The sequence below is a fragment of the Gopherus flavomarginatus genome, chromosome 7 (genome assembly GCF_025201925.1).
Source record: "Gopherus flavomarginatus isolate rGopFla2 chromosome 7, rGopFla2.mat.asm, whole genome shotgun sequence".
In the NCBI taxonomy this organism is placed as follows: Eukaryota; Metazoa; Chordata; order Testudines; family Testudinidae; genus Gopherus; species Gopherus flavomarginatus.
The window spans coordinates 110868264-110890706 of record NC_066623.1 but is presented as its reverse complement, the minus strand read 5'-3'; the positions used below and the strand labels follow the sequence as shown (position 1 = coordinate 110890706).

The 22443-nt window shown below is 45.7% G+C and overlaps 1 protein-coding gene across 1 annotated transcript in view; it reads left to right on the top strand.

Moving 5' to 3' along the window:
• The window catches only part of LOC127055107 (cytochrome P450 4B1-like), a 48018-nt gene that overhangs the window by 10065 nt on the left and 15510 nt on the right, over positions 1 to 22443 (top strand). The window contains exons 2-6 of the mRNA XM_050961721.1: positions 12435 to 12579; positions 14877 to 14921; positions 16912 to 17039; positions 21478 to 21602; positions 22113 to 22264. Of these exons, the coding sequence (XP_050817678.1) occupies positions 12435 to 12579; positions 14877 to 14921; positions 16912 to 17039; positions 21478 to 21602; positions 22113 to 22264 (595 nt within the window). The remainder of the gene's footprint in view (positions 1 to 12434; positions 12580 to 14876; positions 14922 to 16911; positions 17040 to 21477; positions 21603 to 22112; positions 22265 to 22443) is intronic.

Below are 22443 nucleotides of genomic sequence, written 5' to 3'. Positions count from 1 at the left end.
GTTCAGCTCCAGCTGGCAGGCTCCCTTCTAGCCTCCCCACTGCATAGTGCCTGGGAAGCAGCCAGCATGTCCCCATTCCAGCTCCTATGCATAGGGGCAGCCAGGGGGCTCTGCACACTGTCCTCAACCCAAGCACTGCCCCCACTGCTCCCATTGGCTAGGAAGCATGGCCAATGGGAGCTGTGGGGCGGCGTCTGCAGACCAGGCAGTGCGCAGAGCCACTGGCCGCGGCTTCCGCATAGGAGCCGGAAGGGGGACATGTCACTACTTCTGGGAGCTGCTTGAAGTAAGCACCACTCGGACCCTGTACCCCTCCCATACCCCAACACCCTGCCCCAGCCCTGATCCCCCTCCTGCCCTTCAAACCCCTCAGTCTAGCCCAGAGCACCCTCCTGCACCCAAATCCCCAGCTGCACCGCAGAGCCCGCACCCCTAGCCGGAGCCCTCACCCCGCCCACATCCCAACCCACTGCCTCAGCCTGGAGCCCCCTCCCACACTCTGAACTCCTCATTTCTGGACCTACCCTAGAGCCTGCACCCCCAGCCAGAGCTCTCACCCCTTCCTGCACCCTATCCCTCTGGCCCAACCCGGTGTAAATGTGCGAGTGAGTGAGGGTGGAGAGCAAGTGACAGAGGGAGGGGAGATGGAGTGAGTAGGGGGTAGGGCCTATGAGAAGGGGAGAGGCATAGGTGGGGCCTTGGAGGAGAATGGCAGGGGCAAGTGTGTTTGGTTTTGTGCCAGTAGAAAGTTGGCAACCCTAACTCACGCCAGCCTGGTGGTGGTGGTGTTGGGGGTGTCAGACACTTGGGACCAGCCTGGGTAGGATCGGGCCAGCAGCCTGGTGCAGAACTGGGGCTGGTCTGAAGCGGGGGGAGCTGGTAGCTTGGCCTGACACCAGGGTGGGTGGGCATTGTGGCTGGAGCAGGTGGGCTGGGACACCTCTGGCTGTGGGGCCTCAGGAGGAAGGGGCAGGTCAGGGCCTGCTGCGGGCTAGCCTCCCTGAAGTGTGGGGGGGTTCCACCAGCTGCCCATGCCCTTCTGCCTCACGAGGAGAAGGACAATCCATGCTCAAATCCCATTTCTCAGGCGAGTGCTCCTAATGTCTAGGTTATACATTCAGTCTCACTATCTCTGGTCCAATGCATATTTAATTCTATATCCACACAGAGGAACAGCTTCAATGGGAGAGATGGAGAGATGCCACATGAGAACATCCTGGAGTCCTGTGCTCAGGGCCCTCACCTGGGAAGGAGGCAAACCCTTGTTGAAATGCCTTCTCCTCATCTGGCAGAGAGGGGAATTGAACCACATTCCCCCACATCCTGAGGGAGTTTCCTAACCACTGGGTTACAGGTTACAAGGGAAGCCTCCTCCTCTCTCCCCCTGCCACTGGGGATTTTAGAATTAGGTATGGAACACCACTATTCTTGGAAGTAGCAGCTTAGGCCTGTGACTCTAGGAAAGGTTCACAGGAATATATGCCTCCCTCCAGCCCAGATTGAGGGGCCTAACTCCCTGAAAGATGTGGGGTTTAGGATGCACCCATCTCCTTGCCATCTGATATTGGAGTTTAGAATACACTTCTCTCCTTCACATCTGCTATTGGCTGACTACGGTGGTTCCCCACCTAGTATGTTGGCTTTTGTGGATCCCATTCTTAGGGGCTGTCTCTTCCTACACATCATAGGGAGCCTGGTCACCTAACTCAGCTTTTGTGGATTTCACTGGGTGGCTAGGGGTTTAAGAGTTGGGTGTTGCACCACTCAGCCTTGCAATGCCTACGTTTTCTTTGTGGCTATGGACGTTAGTGTCTCTCTGGCTAGAGCTAGTCAGCATTTTGAAATGTTGACACAAACACATGAGATAACCACAGTAACATTTTAAATTAAAAAAAAAAATCGTGTCCATCTTCCAATCATTGCTATAGCTGCTTGGGAAATTTTGAAAAAGTCAATGAAAAAACAGGGGGAATAACGTCAAAGCTTTTTACTTGTCCCTTCTCAACCTTGCTTTCCTGCCATCTCTAAATCTAAGGGCAGGTCCACACTAAAACATTAGGTCGACCCAGTTGCATCATTTAGGATTGTGAAATTCACACCCCTGAGCAACATAGTTAATACAACCTAATCCTTAGTGTAGACAGTGCTAAGCCAACAGAAGAATTCTTCTATCAACTGAGCTACCACCTCTTAGGGAAGTGGATTAACTACAGTGTCAGGGTTTTTGTAGTCTGGAATTGGGAAGGCATTTTAGCACATACTTAAGTTTCAGTAACCTGGAAATTTTCTGAATTCAGGGCCTAGATATGATAAAGTTTAAATTATTTTCCTTATTTTTCTGTGCCTCTGACAAAACCAAAATACATGCCTATGGACAAGAAACCTTTCCCTTTTGGGAGATTTGTTTCCATTTATCAAGCAGGGCGGTATGGAGTATCTCCTGTGATTTGTTTAGAGATCTGTTCACTCTGTGCTCTCCAAGGTCTGCCTCAGAACTATCACGAAGCAAAACAAAAAAGCAGTTTGCTTGCCCCAAGGCTCCAGTAGAGATCCAGCAGGACAAGCTGACTCCTTCCAGATCTCATCTTATCTGAAGAAAAGGCAAAGTTTACAAATTCCTTTATCTCCCAGAATGCCATGGGCTGCTAGGGAACTCTGTCTCCTAGCAACCTTGCTCCCCTGAATCCTAGAGGACTATCCCAAGTCAGCCTTGTCCCTCATCACTGAGGGGAGTTTCAACCCACTCAGCTTGGGGAACTCCAGCCTCAGGTTCACCGGTATGTTTTAAGAGGTAAAACCTGGATCAGAGTAGTGCCACGTCTTAAGGGCCAATGCACTTTGTTCCATCCAGGGTACTTTGTGTCATCCTCTAATTAATTCAGCAGTATCATGTATAAATAATTAAAATTGGGATGGAACCATCACTGGTGGGGGTCTGCTGCTGAATGAATATCCCAGGAGATGAGTGAATCATAGACTCATAGACTCTAGGACTGGAAGGGACCTCGAGAGGTCATCGAGTCCAGTCCCCTGCCCTCATGGCAGGACCAAATACTATCTAGACCATCCCTAATAGACATTTATCTAACCTACTCTTAAATATCTCCAGAGATGGAGATTCCACAACTTCCCTAGGCAATCTATTCCAGTGTTTAACTACCCTGACAGTTAGGAACTTTCTCCTAATGTCCAACCTAAATCTCCCTTGCTGCAGTTTAAGCCCATTGCTTCTTGTTCTATCATTGGAGGCTAAAGTGAACAAGTTTTCTCCCTCCTCCTGATGACACCCTTTTAGATACCTGAAAACTGCTGTCATGTCCCCTCTCAGTCTTCTCTTTTCCAAACTAAACAAACCCAATTCCTTCAGCCTTCCTTCATAGGTCATGTTCTCAAGACCTTTAATCATTCTTGTTGCTCTTCTCTGGACCCTCTCCAATTTCTCCACATCTTTCTTGAAATGCGGTGCCCAGAACTGGACACAATACTCCAGTTGAGGCCTAACCAGCGCAGAGTAAAGCGGAAGAATGACTTCTCGTTTCTTGTTTACAACACATCTGTTAATGCATCCCAGAATCACGTTTGCTTTTTTTGCAACAGTATCACACTGTTGACTCATATTAAGCTTGTGGTCTACTATGACCCCTAGATCTCTTTCTGCCATACTCCTTCCTAGACAGTCTCTTCCCATTCTGTATGTGTGAAACTGATTGTTCCTTCCTAAGTGGAGCACTTTGCATTTATCTTTATTGAACTTCATCCTGTTTACCTCAGACCATTTTGAATTTTGACCCTGTCCTCCAAAGCAGTTGCAATCCCTCCCAGTTTGGTATCGTCCGCAAACTTAATAAGCGTACTTTCTATGCCAACATCTAAATCGTTGATGAAGATATTGAACAGAGCCGGTCCCAAAACAGACCCCTGTGGAACCCCACTTGTTATACCTTTCCAGCAGGATTGGGAGCCATTAATAACTACTCTCTGAGTACGGTTATCCAGCCAGTTATGCACCCACCTTATAGTAGCCCCATCTAAATTGTATTTGCCTAGCTTATCGATAAGAATATCATGCGAGACCGTATCAAATGCCTTACTAAAGTCTAGGTATATCACATCCACCGCTTCTCCCTTAACCACAAGGCTCGTTATCCTATCAAAGAATGTTATCAGATTAGTTTGACATGATTTGTTCTTTACAAATCCATGCTGGCTATTCCTTATCACCTTACCACCTTCCAAGTGTTTGCAGATGATTTCTTTAATTACCTGCTCCATTATCTTCCCTGGCACAGAAGTTAAACTAACTGGTCTGTAGTTTCCTGGGTTGTTTTTATTTCCCTTTTTATAGATGGGCACTATATTTGCCCCCTTCCAGTCTTCTGGAATCTCCTCCGTCTCCCATGATTTCCCAAATATAATAGCTAGAGGCTCAGATACCTCCTCTATTAACTCCTTGAGTATTCTAGGATGCAATTCATCAGGCCCTGGTGACTTGCAGGCATCTAACTTTTCTAAGTGATTTTTTACTTGCTCTTTTTTTATTTTATCTTCTAAACCTACCCTCTTCCCGTAAGCATTCACTATACTAGACATTCCTTCAGACTTCTCAGTGAAGACCGAAACAAAGAAGTCATTAAGCATCTCTGCCATTTCCAAGTCTCCCGTTACTGTTTCCCCCTCCTCACTGAGCAGTGGGCCTACCCTGTCCTTGGTCTTCCTCTTGCTTCTAATGTATTGATAAAAAGTCTTCTTGTTTCCCTTTATTCCCATAGCTAGTTTGAGCTCATTTTGTGCCTTTGCCTTTCTAATCTTGCCTCTGCATTCCTGTGTTATTTGCCTATATTCGTCCTTTGTGATCTGACCTAGTTTCCATCCCTACCCTTGTGGGAGGATGGGGAAAACAGGGTTAACTGGTCCAGAAGTACCCATTGCAAAACAAAACAGAAGCTTGGGAGGGGCTGCAGCCTATGGCCTATGGCCATAGGAATCCCACAGATGGCAGGATGGGGTCCCTGCTCGCACAAAGTGAACCCTCGGACATTTGGAGTGCTGGACTATGGTGACCTGCTGTTACAACAACTAATCATAAATCTATATTGGGGTAGCACCTAGGAGTCCCAGTCATGGACCAGAATCCCATTGTCCTAGGCATTGTTCAAACATATGACAAAAAGACAGTTCCCACCCCAAAGAGCTTGCAACAGGTGGAAATAAACAGACGGGGAAGCAATAATAATAATTTATTTCACTATTATGACACCTATGATCAACAGTGTAGGAGCCTCAGAAATCACAGTAGCCACCCAAGTTAAAAGTCAGCTGAAAAGTACAACTGAGTACAAATGGGTGGTAAAAAGGGGGGACTTGGCATAGGCACATATCAGACACCTAGCTTTTGTCTTCTCTTTGTCATTAATAGAGCTGGTTGAAAATTTTCAGATGGGTCTATCACAAAATTTGATTCATCGCAATCTAAACATTCCATAGACATTGATTTTTTACTCCATTTTGTCTAGGAAAAAAATCAAAATGAAGGATTTGTTTCAAAACAGCTTATTGTTTTGAATTTTTAAAAATATTTATATATATTGTGACAGACCCAGGCCAGTGGGGTGCAGGAGTCTGGTAGAGGGCAAATATACTGGTCACTGGGTAAGTAGTTTTCTGTTCCCTGAGTGACCAGAGCAGGGTCTGCACTAGAGTAATCAGGAACTTGCTAGAACCAATTAAGGCAGACAGGCTGATTAGATCACCTGCAGCCAATCAAGGCAGGCTAATCAGGGCCCTTGGGTTTAAAAAGGAGCTCACTCCAGTCAGGTGAGGGGGAGCCAGAGGAGAGGAAGTGCGTGTGAGGAGCTAGGAGCAAGAGGCACAAGGAGCTGAGAGTGAGAGGCTGTGCTGCTGGAGGACTAAGGAGTACAAGCGTTATCAGACACCAGGAGGAAGGTCTTGTGGTGAGGATAAAGAAGGTGTTTGGAGGAGGCCTTGAGGAAGTAGCCCAGGGAGATGTAGCTGTCACACAGCTGTTACAAGAGGCACTATAGACAGGGCCGTCCTTAGGATTTATGGGGCCCTACGCAGTATTATTAAACTGGTGTCCCTGTGCCAGATGGCAGCCCAAGCTCACAGCCTGGTGGGGGAGGGGGAGGAGGGACTTGACAGCAAAGGATAATGAGATGCCCAGCCTGCCTCATGGTGGCGGAGAGTCACAGTTCCCCGCAGAGACTTCCATGCCCTCTCCCTCATGCAGAATGGACATGAAGAAAGTACCTAATTAAAAGCACTAAAATTTGGGAATAAAAAATGTCAGTCACAGGTTTTTTGTTATGCTCTGAAGTTTGTCAGAGATTTATTTGCAAAAACTTCATAGTAAGGGTGAGTCAGCTGTCCTGCTGAATACAACATTACATATAATGGAATACATGATGCAGCTCTTCTCTGTTTTTACATTTTCTTATTCAGTATTTCTAAGTTGAATTTATATTTTAAATGTACTCAAATCTTAAGCCAGCATTCCAGATTATTACATATTTAACTCACTGAAACAAAGACATTCTTTTAAATTAATCAGAGAGGTTTAGTGTGTTCATAACAATGTTCATTGCTTTTAGAAAAAGGGAACAGTAATTTACTTTGTGTGATCTCCATAACAAGAGACATGGTTATGAAATTTCACCAACTTTAAAAAAATATGTTTCCAAAGATTTTAGGTATAACAAGGATTTTGTCTTATTAAGGTACTGATTTTGCTGGAGGGTTCTTTTAAAACTAGTTCGTCGGATAGTCAGAAGTAAAGAAAGGGAAACTCTTTGTCCAGCTATCTGGAAGGGAAGGACTGTTGTCCCTTTAAGGGCTCTCTTCAGTGAGAAGTAGGGGGAGAGGTGGTGAAGGGATGGACAGAAAGGACAGGAAGACTTGGAAGCACTTTTTTTTTTAACTATAGTAATTAAAATGTGTATTTTAGATAAGGGAGGTCTTTTGAAGGATTTATTTAAAAAACTGTTTGTCTGAAGATCCACGCATTTAAGATTAAAGTTGATTGTGCATCTAAAACTCTATGCAAGCATTTTTTAGAAATGTGATTTTATAATCTTCACCAGCTCACTAATGAAATATTTTTAAAGCAAATTTTAAACTAAGGTCCTGTAGACTGACATGTTCTGTGTAAATATTACATTAATGCACAACTGTTTTTGTCAGTAAAGTCAGAAACTGACAGTATAAAAATTTATTTGGGCATAAGCTTTCATGGACATCAGATGAAATGGGTTCTAGTCCACAAAAGCTTATGCCCAAATAATTTGTTAGTCTTTGAGGTAACACAAGGACTCGTCCTTGTTTTTGCTGATACAGACTAACAGGACTACCACTCTGAAACCTGTCAGTATATACCTTGGGGTTGGCAAATGCCTGTTAAATGGCTTTATTACCCCTTGAATGTCTCTTTAACAGTTTCAATGTTGTGCTAATAGGTCTGGAAGGCTGGAGGTTTTTTCACTTTTAACTACTAGATTCCCTCCCAAGGAAGACTCACTAGGCTAGAGCAGCCATCTGTGGGAGCCTGCAGGAAGGGTCAGAACAGGGATAGGAAAACAAGAGGGTGGACACTAAGACCCAGTGGTGCCTCAAATTTTCAGGTGCCCTACGCAGCTGCCTATGTTGCCTATGCCTAAGGACGGCCCTGACTATAGACAGCTGCAAATCCATAGGGCCCTGGGCTGGAACCCGGAGTAGAGGGCGGGCCCGAGTTCCCCCCAAACCTCCCAACTCCTGATAAGACACAGGAGGAGTTGTTCCAGACAGTGGGGGAGATCACTGAGGTGAGCAAATCTGCCAATAAGTGCAGGACCCACCAAGGTAGAGAAGGAACTTTGTCACAATATTTACATTTTTATATTTTATAAAATAATGGAAACATGTAAAAACATGCAAAATGGAATATAAAACATAAGAATCAACTAAAATGTAAAAATATAAAATAATAAATTAATACTGAAACATACCATTTTGATTGTATTGAAATGGAAAATTTCAATGGACCCCCAAATGATCCCTCTCCTCCAACACTTCATTTTACAGGAGACTGAAATTCAGTGTTTCATTCTGATTCTGAACAAAATTCAGATTTTCCCATAAAACAGAACTGCAGGTTCCCAACCAGCACAGGTCATTCATTACTAGTATTTAGTAATCTAGATATTCACCGATTCTTATAGCACCATAAAAACACACGGTGCTGTAGAATAATAATCCCTGTCCTTATCTGCACCATGAAAATTAATGATTTTCCTCACTGACGTTTAAGGAAGCAGGATCAAATCCTATGGCACAAGCTGATACAACAGAGACCAAGCAGAGCTGAGTTTGACTCTTGTAGCAATAACACCTCCTGGAGTAGGTGACACTTCAGAAGTTTTAAGAAAGAGAAGGATGGTACATAAGGAACATTAGCTGGGTGCTCGTGCCAAGAATGCAGGCCTGGCAGAAGAGAAGGCACAGAATCAGGATTGAGCGGTGGAGCCTGATGGCGCTATCAGGGCAGAGCTGTGGGTGAAGAGTAAGAAGCACAAGACGGTGTGGGAGGAGATGAAATTTTAAATTGATGATCCTAACTATGTGCACAGGCAGGGCAAGATTCCATTGCTGGTGTAAATCAACACTGCACCAGGAGGACAATTTGTACATCTTATATGATGTTTTTAGATCAATGGAAGAGAACAACAAAGTCAAAACTCTTGGCATAGATTTTGATTTTGATATTGCCTTGAAGGAAACAGATCAAATTTGAAACTGTTGTTAATATTCAGCTGTATAATAAATTAGGGGACAATGGATAGTCATTTTTAAAAAGAGTAAATGGGATTGTCACAGTTCAAGGAAACTGCACTTGTATTCCCCCTCTATGGTCCCTCCAGGGCACCAACTCTAGGGTCCCAGCTCCTCCACAGTCACATCTCTTGGGCAAAGACACACACATCTCTCCCTTCTGAGAAGAGTATTTTCAGGCTTCACAGCTCACTACCTGCACTATGAATTTCCCAGCAAAGTCAGACTGCCTATGGAGGTCTGCTTTACTTTTCTCCTCAGAGCTAGTAAACAGTGCAATTGCCACAATTATAAAAAGTTAACGTTCAGCTCTTTCTAAGCAAGCACATTTTTTTCTTAAGGTATAAGCATTACAGAGCAAACATATTAAAACAAACAATAAAAGAACTTACACGTGTGCTTTACCAGAGATCACCTCCAGCTCCAACAAGATCTCTGGCTGGTGAACAGTACTTCAAACCTCACCAAGAGTCACAAGTTCATAATGGCTGTTATTTCAGAACGAGCGCACTCATGAATCTATGAGCCCCTCCTTTGTTGAGTTTGGATCTTTGAAGAGACCATGAATGGGTAATCAGTCGTACAGGGGGTTTCCCACTCAGAGAGAAGCTTGCATAAACAGAGTAGATGCATTGTACACCCATCCTAGAGATTTCCTGGGATTTCCCTTTCTTTAAAAGTTCATTCTTTTCTTGACCAATTGTTTTAAGAGTTCCTTGAAGCACAGAACCCTTTCTAAAGTTTACATTAGTCCTGTCTCCCCCTAAAAATTAGATACCATCCCATAATAATACATATACATTTGTATTTTAATACAATGAACTCCTAGGATACTTAATTCAATAAGGTTTGTCCAGGATATTGCAGAAAATTGCTATACCTGTCACAGGGATGACTCCGGTAATTATAGGCCAGTCAGTCAGACATCGATCCCAACCAAGATAATGGAGTGACTGATACGGGACTAGATTAATAAAGAATTAAAGCAGGGTAATATAATTAATAGCAGTCAACATGGTTTCGCAGTGCAGGACTCACCACTGCGGTGCCTCCTGCTGGTCGTCTCAGGGAATTAGCGTTTCCAACCTCTGGAGTGCCTCTGCAGGCCAGTGTCCTGCTGCCACTTGGCCCCCATGTCCCTCCCAGGACCCGGTGCCCCTTGTCTTTGGGGTGCTGTCCCCTGGCAATACCCTCACAGTCTCAGGGTCTCCCCACCCAGAGGAATCCCCCAACCCTCTATCCCCATCTTGCTTCAGTCGTGGGTTACGGCTAGTCACCACCTAGCCCCCGCTCACTGGGGCAGACTGCAGTGTAAAAGCCACTCATCATAGGCAAGAGGGGGGGTTGGACCTGCTGCCTCTGCCTACCTGTGGGCTGCCCCTGGCAACCCCAGTACCTAATTGGCCTTCCACTAGGCCACCGCCTGGGGAGTTTCCAGGCCGGAGCTCCCCAGCTCCCTTGGCCTTCCCCCAGCCCTGCTCCACTCCAGATACCTTCTCTCAGCTCCCTACAGCCAGGTCCCTCCCTCTCAAAGCTAGAGAGAGTCTGTCCTTCTGACCCACTGCCCTCTTATAAGGGTCAGCTGGGCCCTAATTACACCGGCTACAGCTGTAGCTGTTTTCCCAAACAGCCCAGCTTTTTCCTTAGCCCTCTCCCCAGGGGCGGCTCTACCCATTTTGCCACCCCAAGCACGGCGGCATGCTCCCGCGGGATGCTCCCAGCGGAACCTCCTCAGGGACGCCTGCGGGAGGTCCACCAGAGCCACCTGCCACCCTCCTCGCGACCGCAGAGCACCCCCCTCAGCATGCCACCCCAAGCACGTGCTTGGCGTGCTGGGGCCTGGAGCCACCCCTGCCTCTCCCAGGGCTGTTTTAAGCCTTTCTTTTTCTGATGAATTTTAAAGTTGGATTGATAAAGGTAACAGAGTTGATGTAATATACATAGACTTCTGTTAGGCACCTCCAGTCTAGACCTTACATCATCAATGGAGCCACACTGATTTGCACCTACTGAGAATCCATCTCTGTAGGCGAGTCTACACTGCAAAAACAAAAACAAAAACAGGAAACAAACCACGGCATTGCATTGCAGAAACCGAGTCTATGGGCTGGGGCTCATGCAACTGGGCAAAATATAGCACTGTAGACATTTCTGCTCAGGCTGGAGCTTGGGCTGTGAGACCCCATCCCTGGCCAGGTTTAAGAGTCCATGCTGGAAAGTCTACACTTCTATTTTAAGCCCTGTAGCATGAACCCCACAAGCCCAAGTCAGTAGACCTGGGCTCTGAGACTTGATGTTGTGGGTTTTTTTAAAGTATAGATGTATCCTAAGAGTCTTCATTGTGAGAAGAGACAAAAGAAGGCACATGATTAGGGCTGGCCAAAAAAATCCACATTAATTTCTGTGGAAATTTTAGAAAGAAATGAAAATTTTCTGTTTTGTTCAAATTTGTGTGTGTGGAAATTTTCACTTTTTTGGAGGAGGGGAATCAAAATTGAATGAAAGTTTCCATTTCACTTCACATGGAAGTTTTTAATTTTGTTTTGTTTTTTTTCAACCGTCCCCTCCCCCACAAATCCATTTCTGATGTTTGGATTTTGGATTTTGATTTCTCTCCTCACCCTTTCTTTACCTCTCACATGTGGTTTTTTTATTTTTTTTTGCTTCGCTGGTGGACCCTTCTCCCTTCCCATGTGTCCCAAAATTTTCTCCCTCTCATCTGGTTACCTTATCTCCCCCCTGCCCCCCACGCTCTGGACAATGGAGAAGGGGAGACTTTTAAAAAAGGAGAGAAACTAAGGAAAATCCCACCCCCAACCAAAGTCAATGTGGTTGAAAAGTCAGTGTTCTTTGAAAATATCCTGTGACAAAATTTCCAGCCATGTTCTACCCATGATATCGCTTGTGTATGCCTGCTAGAACTTGTTTTCTTTCTCTTTGGAAGGCATCTGGTCGCCTTTCAAATTACTAAGATATCATTGAACAACCTAAAGCATCTGAAATGTGTTAACAAAAAATCTGAGGATGCATCATAGAAGTTGACAAACTGGATCAGATTGGCTCATCTTATCATTTTATTTAGTGCTGTAGATTTTTAATGTGCTTATTCTGTAGACACCATAGTTTCAAGTGCTGCATTATCCAGCCCACGCCTGAGGTTGGTTGCTTTTGCTAAACCCTTACGGTAAGGCACAATTCTTTTATTAAGCAACTAACCACTGCTATCAAATGACATTGTAAATCTGATGAAAACAAAGGTCTTCAAGCCTGGTTCTACTCCCACAGGGTATATAAAAGGAGCTAATTTTTGAAGTGAGACTTTGTGGGTGGAAGATGGAGCATCTTAATACTGGAGTGTACTAGGGAAGGAAGGTGTGTGTACTTTGCTTGCTTAAATGTTTGTTCATCTCACTTTCATGGCAATGGATTATTAAATAATAGTTCTGATATAACAAACATGGTCAGATGGATCACAGACTTTAGAGTTTGCACTGTGACAGTAATCCTTTCCTCTGACACTGGAAAGGTTGTCTTGAACTCTACAGGAGAGAGATTTTGGCAAACACCTGTCTTATTGCTCCTGTCCTTTTTTCCCTCCATCATTGTTGCAGTTCACCAGAAGAGGGAAGGATCTGGACAAGCTTTTGGAATGGAGTAAAAAGTACGCACGTGCCTTCCCCGTGTGGTTTGGGAAATTTGTAGTGTTTGTGAGCCTCAACGATGCTGATTACGCTAAGGCTGTATGTGCCAGGGGAGGTAAGAGGTGGTGCATTTTGCCTCTGAATGAGAACAACACACTTGTTATCGAAGTCCTCCAAGGTGTGATTCTGCTCTGAGGCCTGCCAGGAATTGAGTAAGCAAGTATAACCTCAGCCCTGATGTATGGCTGCAGTCTTCTGCCTTTTTTCCTTGGGGTTATGGGCTAAGTTCCCTCTAAGCTGTGCAGCCGCGGAGCAGCCTATCAGGCACTCAGGGCTGTGACAGAGAGAGACGCCCCTCCCCCAGCCCTGGACCTGCCGCAACAGGGAGAGACAGATTTCCCCCCCAGCCCAGGTGCTGCTGTGGGGAGAGAGAGGGCTGGGGGAATCCTCTCTCCCCACCGCAGCCCCAGGGCAGCCTGCACCCCAAGCCCCTCATCCCCGGCATCACCCCAGAGCCCACACCTCCAGCTGGAGCCCTCACCCCCCCACTCCAACCCTCCGTCCCAGCCTTGAGCCCCCTCCTGCACCCTGAACCCCTCATTCCTGGCCCCAGCCCTGAGCCCCCTCCTTCACCCTGAATCCCTCATCCTTGGCCCCACCCCAGAGCCCACACCTCCAGCTGTAGCCCTGACCTCCCACACTCCAACCCTCTGCCCCAGCCCTGAGCTCCCACCCACACCTTGAACCCCTCATTCCCAGCCCCAGCCCTGATCCTCCTCCGATACCCTGAACCCTCTCATTCCTGACCCCACACCCTGAGCTAGAGCCCTCACCCCCCGACTGCACACCTCCAGCTGTAGCCCTGACTTCCCACACTCCAACCCTCTGCCCCAGCTCTGAGCTCCCACCCACACCCTGAACCTCTCATTCCCAGCCTCAGCCCTGATCCTCCTCCCCACCGCAGCCCACCGCACTCCCCACCTCCCCACCGCAGCCCCAGGGCAGCCTGCACCCCAAGCCCCTCATCCTCGGCATCACCCCAGAGCCCACACTTCCAGCTGGAGCCCTCACCCCCCACTCCAACCCTCTGTCCCAGCCTTGAGCCCCCTCCTGCACCCTGAACCCCTCATTCCTGGCCCCAGCCCTGAGCCCCCTGCCTCCCTCTGAATCCCTCATCCTTGGCCCCACCCCAGAGCCCACACCTCCAGCTTTAGCCCTGACCTCTCACACCCCAACCCTCTGTCCCAGCCCTGAGGTCCCACCCACACCCTGAACCCCTCATTCCCAGCCCCAGCCTTGATCCTCTTCCGATACCCTGAACCCCCTCATTCCTGACCCCACACCCTGAGCCAGAGCCCTCACCCCCCCCGACTGCACCCCAATGCTCTGCCCCAGCCCTGAGTCCCCTCCCACACTCCGAACCCCTTGGCTCCACCCCCACCACACACCACCTCCATATTGGGGCACATAAGAAAATTCATTCTGCACATGCATGGGAAAAATTAGAGGGAACATTTGTTATGGGTCTTGAGTTCACCTATAAAGATGCCTGGTACCTTCACCCAAGGAAACTCCTAGTGCAGAGAACACAGAAGGCTTGTCCCTTTAGAAAATATTTCACACACAATATCATAAAGAGGAGTGTCAGTTAGAGCACACACAAAAATAAAATAGCTATCACAATTCCCAGGTAATAAAACAGTGACGGTTGATTAGGCATGGGGAACTGAGGCTAAGGGACAAAGGAAAAAGGGATCAGGATAATAAAAGATAAAAACAGCAATACAGCAACTCCACCCCTTCCAACATATATAAACACTAAAAGCCACCCTTGGAGCCCAGCACCTGCCTAGGTAAATAGTGAGTTAAGGCTCATCCTTTGATTGGTGTTGCAACACTGAAGTTGGTGGCTGGCTTAAAACAAAACAGCAAAATAAATAAATAAGTATGTTCTTATGAAGTATCCGCCCCAAGGATGGCCAAATCATCCGTGTTGCTCTCTGGTCTGGATTCCAGTGTGCAGGTAGTTAGCTCTTGGTAGCCTGACCATGATTCTCCACATTACTGAGTGTCCCAAAAATCCCGTAAAATCCTTCCTTGGATAGGAATGTGGAGGGCTGAAAGGTCCTCCCTGGACTGTGACGCTTCTCTCTCTGCTACACTCCAAACACAGCCAAAAAACTGAAAGTAAAACCAAACCCATTGTGTCGGAGTTCTGCCTTATTACGCCTGGTTCTGGTAGTGTTGCTAGCCAGTCTGTCTCCTCTGCCACTAATTGCTGCTGTGATTCAGGGGCAAGTCCACTAGATGCTCAGTGTAGCACTTCAGAAGCACCTTCTCCAAAGTCCAATCAGTCTGGACCAGACCACTAACACAAAGCTGTTTTTCTCTCTCTCAATCACAATTTTGCAGATCCCAAGGATAATATTTTCTATCGCTACGTACTCCCATGGATTGGTAAGTATATTCTTGCTTTTAGCCATCAATAATGATATGGAGAAGCTACTCCGCCAGCTGAGGATCAGCCCTTGTGTTTCCATGATTGCAAAGCAAGGCTGTTTCAGATTGTTTCAATACACAAAAACTCCCGGGGCAACTTCATCCCTTATTATTACCATTCATGCTTATTACAGTAGTGCCTAAGGCAGGGCCAACCAAACGTGGGGCCCCATTGCGTCGGCACTGTACAAACAGGGTGTGAGAAGGGATGAAGCTGTTCAGATGAATGGAATTACAACATGTCCAAATTTGGCTCTACCTGCTTTTGCTCCGCTGCCTCAATGGTTTGTTCAGCAGCTGCCTGAAGTGTTTATGGTGTCTGTGATTTTAAAGACTTTCATTCTTTAATTCATTTCCATTTGAAAAGCTATACAGTGTATTAAACGTTAAAAACATTTCGACGGAGCTTGCAGAGCAGCTGATTCACTGCAGCAATTTCCTCTCTAGTGACAGTCACTCTGACCCAGAGGCGATCTGCCTCTTCTTGCCACTGAGCCTGCTGGCCAGGTCATGGTGTGGTCACACCCCTTCTGGGGTGACAGAAAGTCCAATGAATTGAAGTCCTTACGTCTGGTCCTCGGTCCCAAATCTCAGCCTCAATGTCCACTCCTTAGAATCCTTTCCCAGGGCTTTAGATCATCCTGATGTCCTTATGTCAGGGGCTTCAAGTCACCTTCCCAGTGGCTAGTAGGGGAACCCAGATCCACCGGCTACACTGGGCTCCAGGCCAGGAACTCTGGGATAAGCAGCCAAGATCTGCTCCCTCAGACACCTTGCTGCTGCCTCCCTGGACTCCTTCTTGTCTTTTTCTCAGTCCTTTCTTCAGTTCTTTGCAACAATCAGCTCCTCCCAGGGTTTCTCCCCAAGAGGCCCAGTTCCTGCCCTTGTACCAGGGTCTGCCATAGAAGCTGGCTCCAATCGTGTGTCTTACCCCCTCCCTCCATCCACAGGCTTTGTCCTCACCCTGAAGGAATCTTCTTGCTCCCCTCAGGTTTCTCCACTCTCTATTACGAAGAAGGTGACTGCAGTCTGACAATAGGCTAATGGTACCAAGGGAAAGCCTGTAATAGGGTAGTGATGGGTAAACCCAGTTACCTTTCCACCCTGGAGATAAACATTCACCTGAAATGAGATTTTGTAAGATATTTACCTTGAAACTAGCAAACAGGATAAAATGTCGTGATTGGGGATGCGGCGGGGGGGGGGGAGGGCGGAACGTGGAGGTTTGGTTTGGAGACACATTCAGAAGCTGCTCATCTGAACCTCTTGCACTTAGAAAAAAGTCAGGCAAGAGATTTTGCAAGAAGAAACTACCTCCTTAGATTCTGGTACTTTCTTCCAGTTGAGCCAGAAATACCAGGTGCGCAGCATTCCCCAAACTTGAATGGTGTACTACTTTAATACTGTTGATCGTGGATCCAAATTACTTGAGGTTTAGGCATTGGTACAGAAATGATTAGATTGCGTTGACGAATAGGCTGAATTTTTCAATCTGGAATTTTTTTCAATGAGGAAAAGGCCTTTCATAAATGAAAAATTTTGTGGATATATACATGAAATTTTCTGAATTTTTGACAATGCCCCCAAACCAAAATCATTTCATTTTTCAAACCCGGAAACCTACTTCTTTTTTAATTGTAGGAGTTTTGGTTGTCCCCCCTTTTCTTTCACCATCCCCCCACCCCTTTTCACTGCAAAAAAAGAGGGGAAAAACACTAAATCTCCAAAAACCAAAACATGGTTTTGGAAAACCAAATATTTCCCTGTTATCAGTTTCCAGTTTTTCTTCAAAATAAATTAAAAGATTTTGAATATTTTTTGCAAGGAATGTAGAAAAAATAAATTATTCCCCCCCTTCTCACGCATAAAACATATGTACCACTTTTCTGAGCAGTTCCCTTCTCTAGTGACTGAAATCATCTGATCTTTGTTGCCTGTGTTTCTCCAGGGAAAGGATTACTGACCTTACAAGGGCCAAAGTGGTTCCAGCATCGTAAACTGCTGACTCCAGGATTTCACTATGGGGTTTTGAAACCTTATGTGTCATTGATTACCAAGTCTACACAAGTGATGCTGGTAGGAACTGCTGTTGCAATTGTCATCACCTACACTTGGTTCTTTTCTGACTTCTATGCTGAAAGCAAAGCTTCTCTTGCCATTTCTTCACTGTTCTCTTGGATTCTCTGCCTGCATTTAGTATTTGAAAGACATATGGGGTGATTCACATGCTATGACATAATTTACACTTGTGTAACATGTTACTAGATCAGAATTCTCCACTCACAATGGTGGTGTGATAAATGAAGGTGGGTGTAGGGGACTTCCTTTGAACACACAGCTAGCCAGTAAGCTGTAAAATCCCTCTTGGTAGCTACTCTCTGCTTCCTTTAGCCGTAAAGGGTTAAAAAGACCCCCAGATTAAAATAAATAAATAAATAAAAAGGAGAGGGCATCTGACCAAAAGAGCCAATGGGACAGCTAGAACTTTTTAAAATTGGGAAAAAACTTCCCTTTGTTGTTTGTTTGTTCTCCGAGAGAGGGGACAGAGCAGGACAGGGCTGAAGTTATGCTGTAAGCAGCTTTAAAACCAGGTATGAAAACACATCAATTCATATCTCAAACCTACTTATCTGAAACCCCAGATGTGTAAGTAGATCAGAAATGTTTAGAAAGACGCGATTAGATTATTTTCTTTTATTTCTCAACGGCTTGTGGACTCCTCTGTGCTAATCCCAGATGCTTTTGTTTGCTTGTAACCTTTAAGCTGAACCCCCAACAAAGCTATTTTGGGTGCTTAGTTTTTGGAATTGCTCTGTTAAAATCTATCAATAGCCTAAATTCCAGAAGTATTTTCTTTCTTTCTTTCTTTCTTTCTTTCTTTCTTTCTTTCTTTCTTTCTTTCTTTCTTGTTTTTAATAAAATTTACCTTCTTTAAGAACAGGATTAGATTTTTGATGTCTTAAGAGGTTTGTGCCTGTTGTTTGATTAGCTGGTGGCAACAGCTAATTTCCTTTGTTTTCTTTCTCAGCTCTTTCCCAGAGGGGAGGTGAAAGGGCTTGAGGGTATTTCACAGGAGGAATTCTCAAGTGTTCCTTCCTGGGTCCAAGGTGGGTTTTGCATGTGGGTAGTGGTAGCATTTACCAAGCCAAGGTCAGAGAAAAGCTGTAACCTTGGGAGTTTAATACAAGCCTGGAGTGGCCAGTATTAATTTTTAGAATTCTTGCAGGCCTCCACTTTCTGCACTCGAAGTGCCAGAGTGGGGATTCAGCCTTGACAGGTGGTAACATTTTATATCCTCTTTGCACTCACTTTGAAGAAGTATAAATCACTAGAGATCTAATATAGCAAGACCTCCATCATCCTCCCAACACTTTAAACCCCAGCATGGAGGTGGGGGTGATCATAGAGGATTTTCCAGAAAGCATCTGGGCTCCAGCAGTCCCCTGCTGCTAGAATAGTTCCTTGGGATATGTTTCAGTTGAAAGCAAGTTAGAGCAGCCCTGAGTCTATAGGTCAAACCACACCCAGGATCAGAGGAATGCACTGGCTCCATACTGCAGATAAATGTGAACCCCCCTCACACGCCCCTTCCAATCTACACTGGGGGAAAATTCCCTCCCAACCCCAAACCTGTCAGTCAGTATGAGAGAGTCAAACCAGCCAGGCACCCAGAAAGAGGATTCTCTATATTACCTAAGAGCACTAGTCCACCTTGTCCAATGTCCTGTCCCAAGCGGTGGCCAATCTCTGATGTTTCAGAGAAATGTGAGAAAACCCCTCAGTATTCACCTGGCCAATTGTGCACCAGGAAAAATATTCCTTCCTGACCCCAGCAGGCAAATGACTGAAGCCCTGAAGCATCCGATTTGATTATAGTCATTCTCTTAATACAGAGATGCAAGTGTTATGAGAATGTTGAGGGCAATGCCGGCAATCCCCATAGCCAGTGAAAAAACGTCATGAACGGGGGGCCCAGAGATTCATCGATCCTAAAGTCAGCAGGGACTGCAACGAACATCCATTTTACCCCACTGCACACAGAGGCTCCAAGTAATGGCAAGTCCAACCTCAACACGGATAAGCTGTTCCAGTGTTTAGGAAATCACCTAACTTCAATTTTCAGTAACTGGGTCTTGTTATGCCTTCATCAGCAAAGCTGAAGAGCCCCACAGCATCAGATATCTTTCCCATGCATAAGTACCAATTCACAGCATTAAGTCGCCTCTCAGCCTCCTCTTCGATTGGCAAGCTTGTTTTCCAGCTTCCAGGTCATTTTTGTGACTGTTACTTTGAACTGTTTGATTAATACCTGAGATTTTTGTTCTCACTCTTCCCTTTCTGTCTGCTCGCCTTTGCCTTAGTTTTCCCGTTTCCCTTTATGAATAACTTTTTCCTGCCTTCTTCCACATAAATCTGTCCTCTGCTCTCCTCCATATTTTCCTCTTCCCCCTTCCATTCTCCTCCAATTCACTTCCATTGGGTCCTACATTCTCCTCTTGTCAGAGGGCCAGCGGGGGTCTAAGGTGCTGCTTGGCTTCGGGGCAGCAGTGCCCCGGCAGTGGGAATCTAAGAGGGTGTCTTTTCTAGCAGGAGTACGTAGTGAGAGTCTCAGGAGTCACCCTCTTTCTGGAGGTAGCCGTGCCTAGTGACAGGAGTCCAGAGGGCTGCCTTCTCTGGCAGTGGTAGCGCCTAGTGGCAATAGACCAAGGAGCTGCCCTCTCTGGAAGTGGTATGGCCCAGTGGCAAGTGCAGGGAGGGGAGGGGAACCCGGGCCCATTCTGCCCCACCATGATCTGAACCAGGCCCTTCAAAACCCATTACTCTGTTGAAGGGTTCAGGTATCCATGTCCCCAAGCAGGTCACTTCCTACCCTTAGTCCTTACTCTGGTATCTCTTCCGCTGGTTGCAGTTCATCATCCCCTTCAGTCCCTAAGGTGAACTGGGCTCCTGTGGTGTAGTCAGGATTCTCAGTCTTGGTGGTTTGTAGTCCCGTTGGCTTCTCAGCAGAAGCCTGCAATGCATGTCCACTTTCCTCCTCAGCCAGCCCAGACTAGGCTGAGCTGCTTCCTTTTATGTGCTCCCTCTACTGGGAGTGTGCCCAGCATGGGCGAGGGGGCATGGCCTCTTGGACACAAAGCAGTTTGTTAATCCCCGTGTCACCAATGCGGGGTTGGTACACCCAGTCACAGCTCCTCTGCTAAATTCCATCCCCTCTGCCTCACCCTCAGGAGTAATCAGGAAGGGGAAAAGGAGTTCACAGGGCCATTTTGTATCCTGGTACTATTAACTTCCAGGATTCAGGCCCGTCAAAATCATGAGATTGGATTAAAAATCATGAGATTAAAACAATAATAAATAATAATAATAAACACTGTGAATCTTTGAATGAATCCAAGGCCAGAAGGCACCATTAGATCACTTAATCTGACCTGTAGAAAACAGGCCATAAAATTTCACCCCATTTCTCAAGCCTATAATTTGTGTTTGGCTAAAGCATCTCTTCCAGAAAGGTGCTCAGTCTGGATCTGAAGACATCGAGAGATGGAGAAGGCACCAGTTCCCTTGGTAGTTTGTTCCTAGGGTTAATCACTATCACTGTTAAAAATGTGTGTCTTAGTTCTAATCTCCATTTGTTTGGCTTTAGCTTCCAGCCATTGGTAAACTGGGTTCTTTTTATTTGCCCTCTGGTCTCTAAACTCTTTTGAGTGCACTTGGGTCACATTTTCAAGCCTTTCTCTGCAATCATGAGGGCTAGAAGCTTTCTTTTTTTAAAATGAAAGCTGAGATTTTCATGTATTCACTTGACTCCAGGAGCTGGGGCTTTAAGAGAAACACCAGATATGATACTCCTAATCAAAGCATGAGTGCTGTCAATACTAGTTCTCCTGATCCTTTAACGGGGAAGTGGAGGGGAAGGTGATGGTGGTGCAGGAGCTCTCTTCTGTCTTCCTCTTGGAGCTGGTAGGTGGTAAGGTTAAGAGCATAAGAAGAACATCAAGTGATTCATCCCACATCACCCATTCCCAGCTTCTGGCAAACATAGGCTAGGACACCATCCCTGCCCATCCTGGCCAACAGCCATTGATGGACCTATCCTCCATGAACTTATCTAGTTCTTTTTTGAATTCTGTTATAATCTTGGCCTTCACACCATCTCCTGGAAATGAGTTCTACAGGTTGACTGCGTTGTGTGAAAAAATACTTCCTTTTGCTCATTTTAAACTGCTCCCTATTAATTTCATTTGGTGACCCCCCTACTTCTTGTTTCATGAGAAGGAGTAAATACCACTTCCTTATTTGCTTTCTCCAGTCATACCAATCAGCTACCTGAGGGGGTCAACAACTCGCTCTCCTGTGGTGTTAGGTATATCGACAGCTCTGTGTAAGCTCCAAAACTTGTCTCTCTCACCATGGAAGTTGGTCCAATGGAAGCTATTACCTCATCCACCTTGTTGCTCTAGCATCTAGCAAAGCACTTTTGTTCCATCTCATTTCTGTCTCCTTCCTGCATTAGGATAAATGGGAACATCTGATCACTCAGGAGAAGTCGGTGGAGCTCTTTGGACATGTCAGCTTGATGACTCTTGACAGCATCTTGAAATGTGCCTTTAGTCATGAGAGCAACTGCCAGATGGACAGGTCAGTACAAGGGATAGACCTGGGCAAAATTTTTTAGACAAATAATTTATTTGCCAAAAAATGCAGTTTTGGTTGACTCAAAACTATTTTCGAATTTGACGCAAATAGTCACAAAACAGAGGAGCAGGGGGCAGTGTGGTGCTGTTGCGATACCCCTCCTCCCACACCCTTTATAACCTTTAGCCCAGTGGTTAAGATATCTGAGACTCTGGTTTGAAACCGCCTCTAGATAATGGAGTTTTTTGATTCACTGAGAAGTTTTGGCTTCAGTTCAACCCAAACTGAATTTTTTATTTTATTTTTCAGAACTGCCTTCAAACCAAAACATCAGTTATTCTCCCAGCTTTATGCAATGTTATCTGGATATACTGCTGCCACTAACTCATTGTTTAGGTATAGGATATTGCAACTTTGGGATTAATGGTGACTATGTTACATCTCTACTACAGGCAGAAAAGTTGTATACTTTGCTAAATGCCATTTAAATCCTTCAATAAACTTTTCTTTCAGGGAGAATTCCTACATCAAATCTGTCTATGAAATCACCTATCAGATAAATTACAGGATCTGGTACCTCCCATATCAAATTGATTTCATCTATTGGCTCAGTCGTGATGGACGTCGCTTCCAGAAGGCTTGTGAAATAGTGCATCTCCAAACAGGTATTTCCCAATGTTCTTGTCGCTGTCTTTCTCTGAAACTTAGGGGGAAGGGCTAAAAATTCTTTAGAGAAAATACAACTCCCGCTGAAGCCAATGAGAAGCGATCAGTTGACTTCAATAGAAGCCAGATTGTTGCCTTGGTCTCCATGACTCTCAGTATAGCAACAAAGTATTCTATT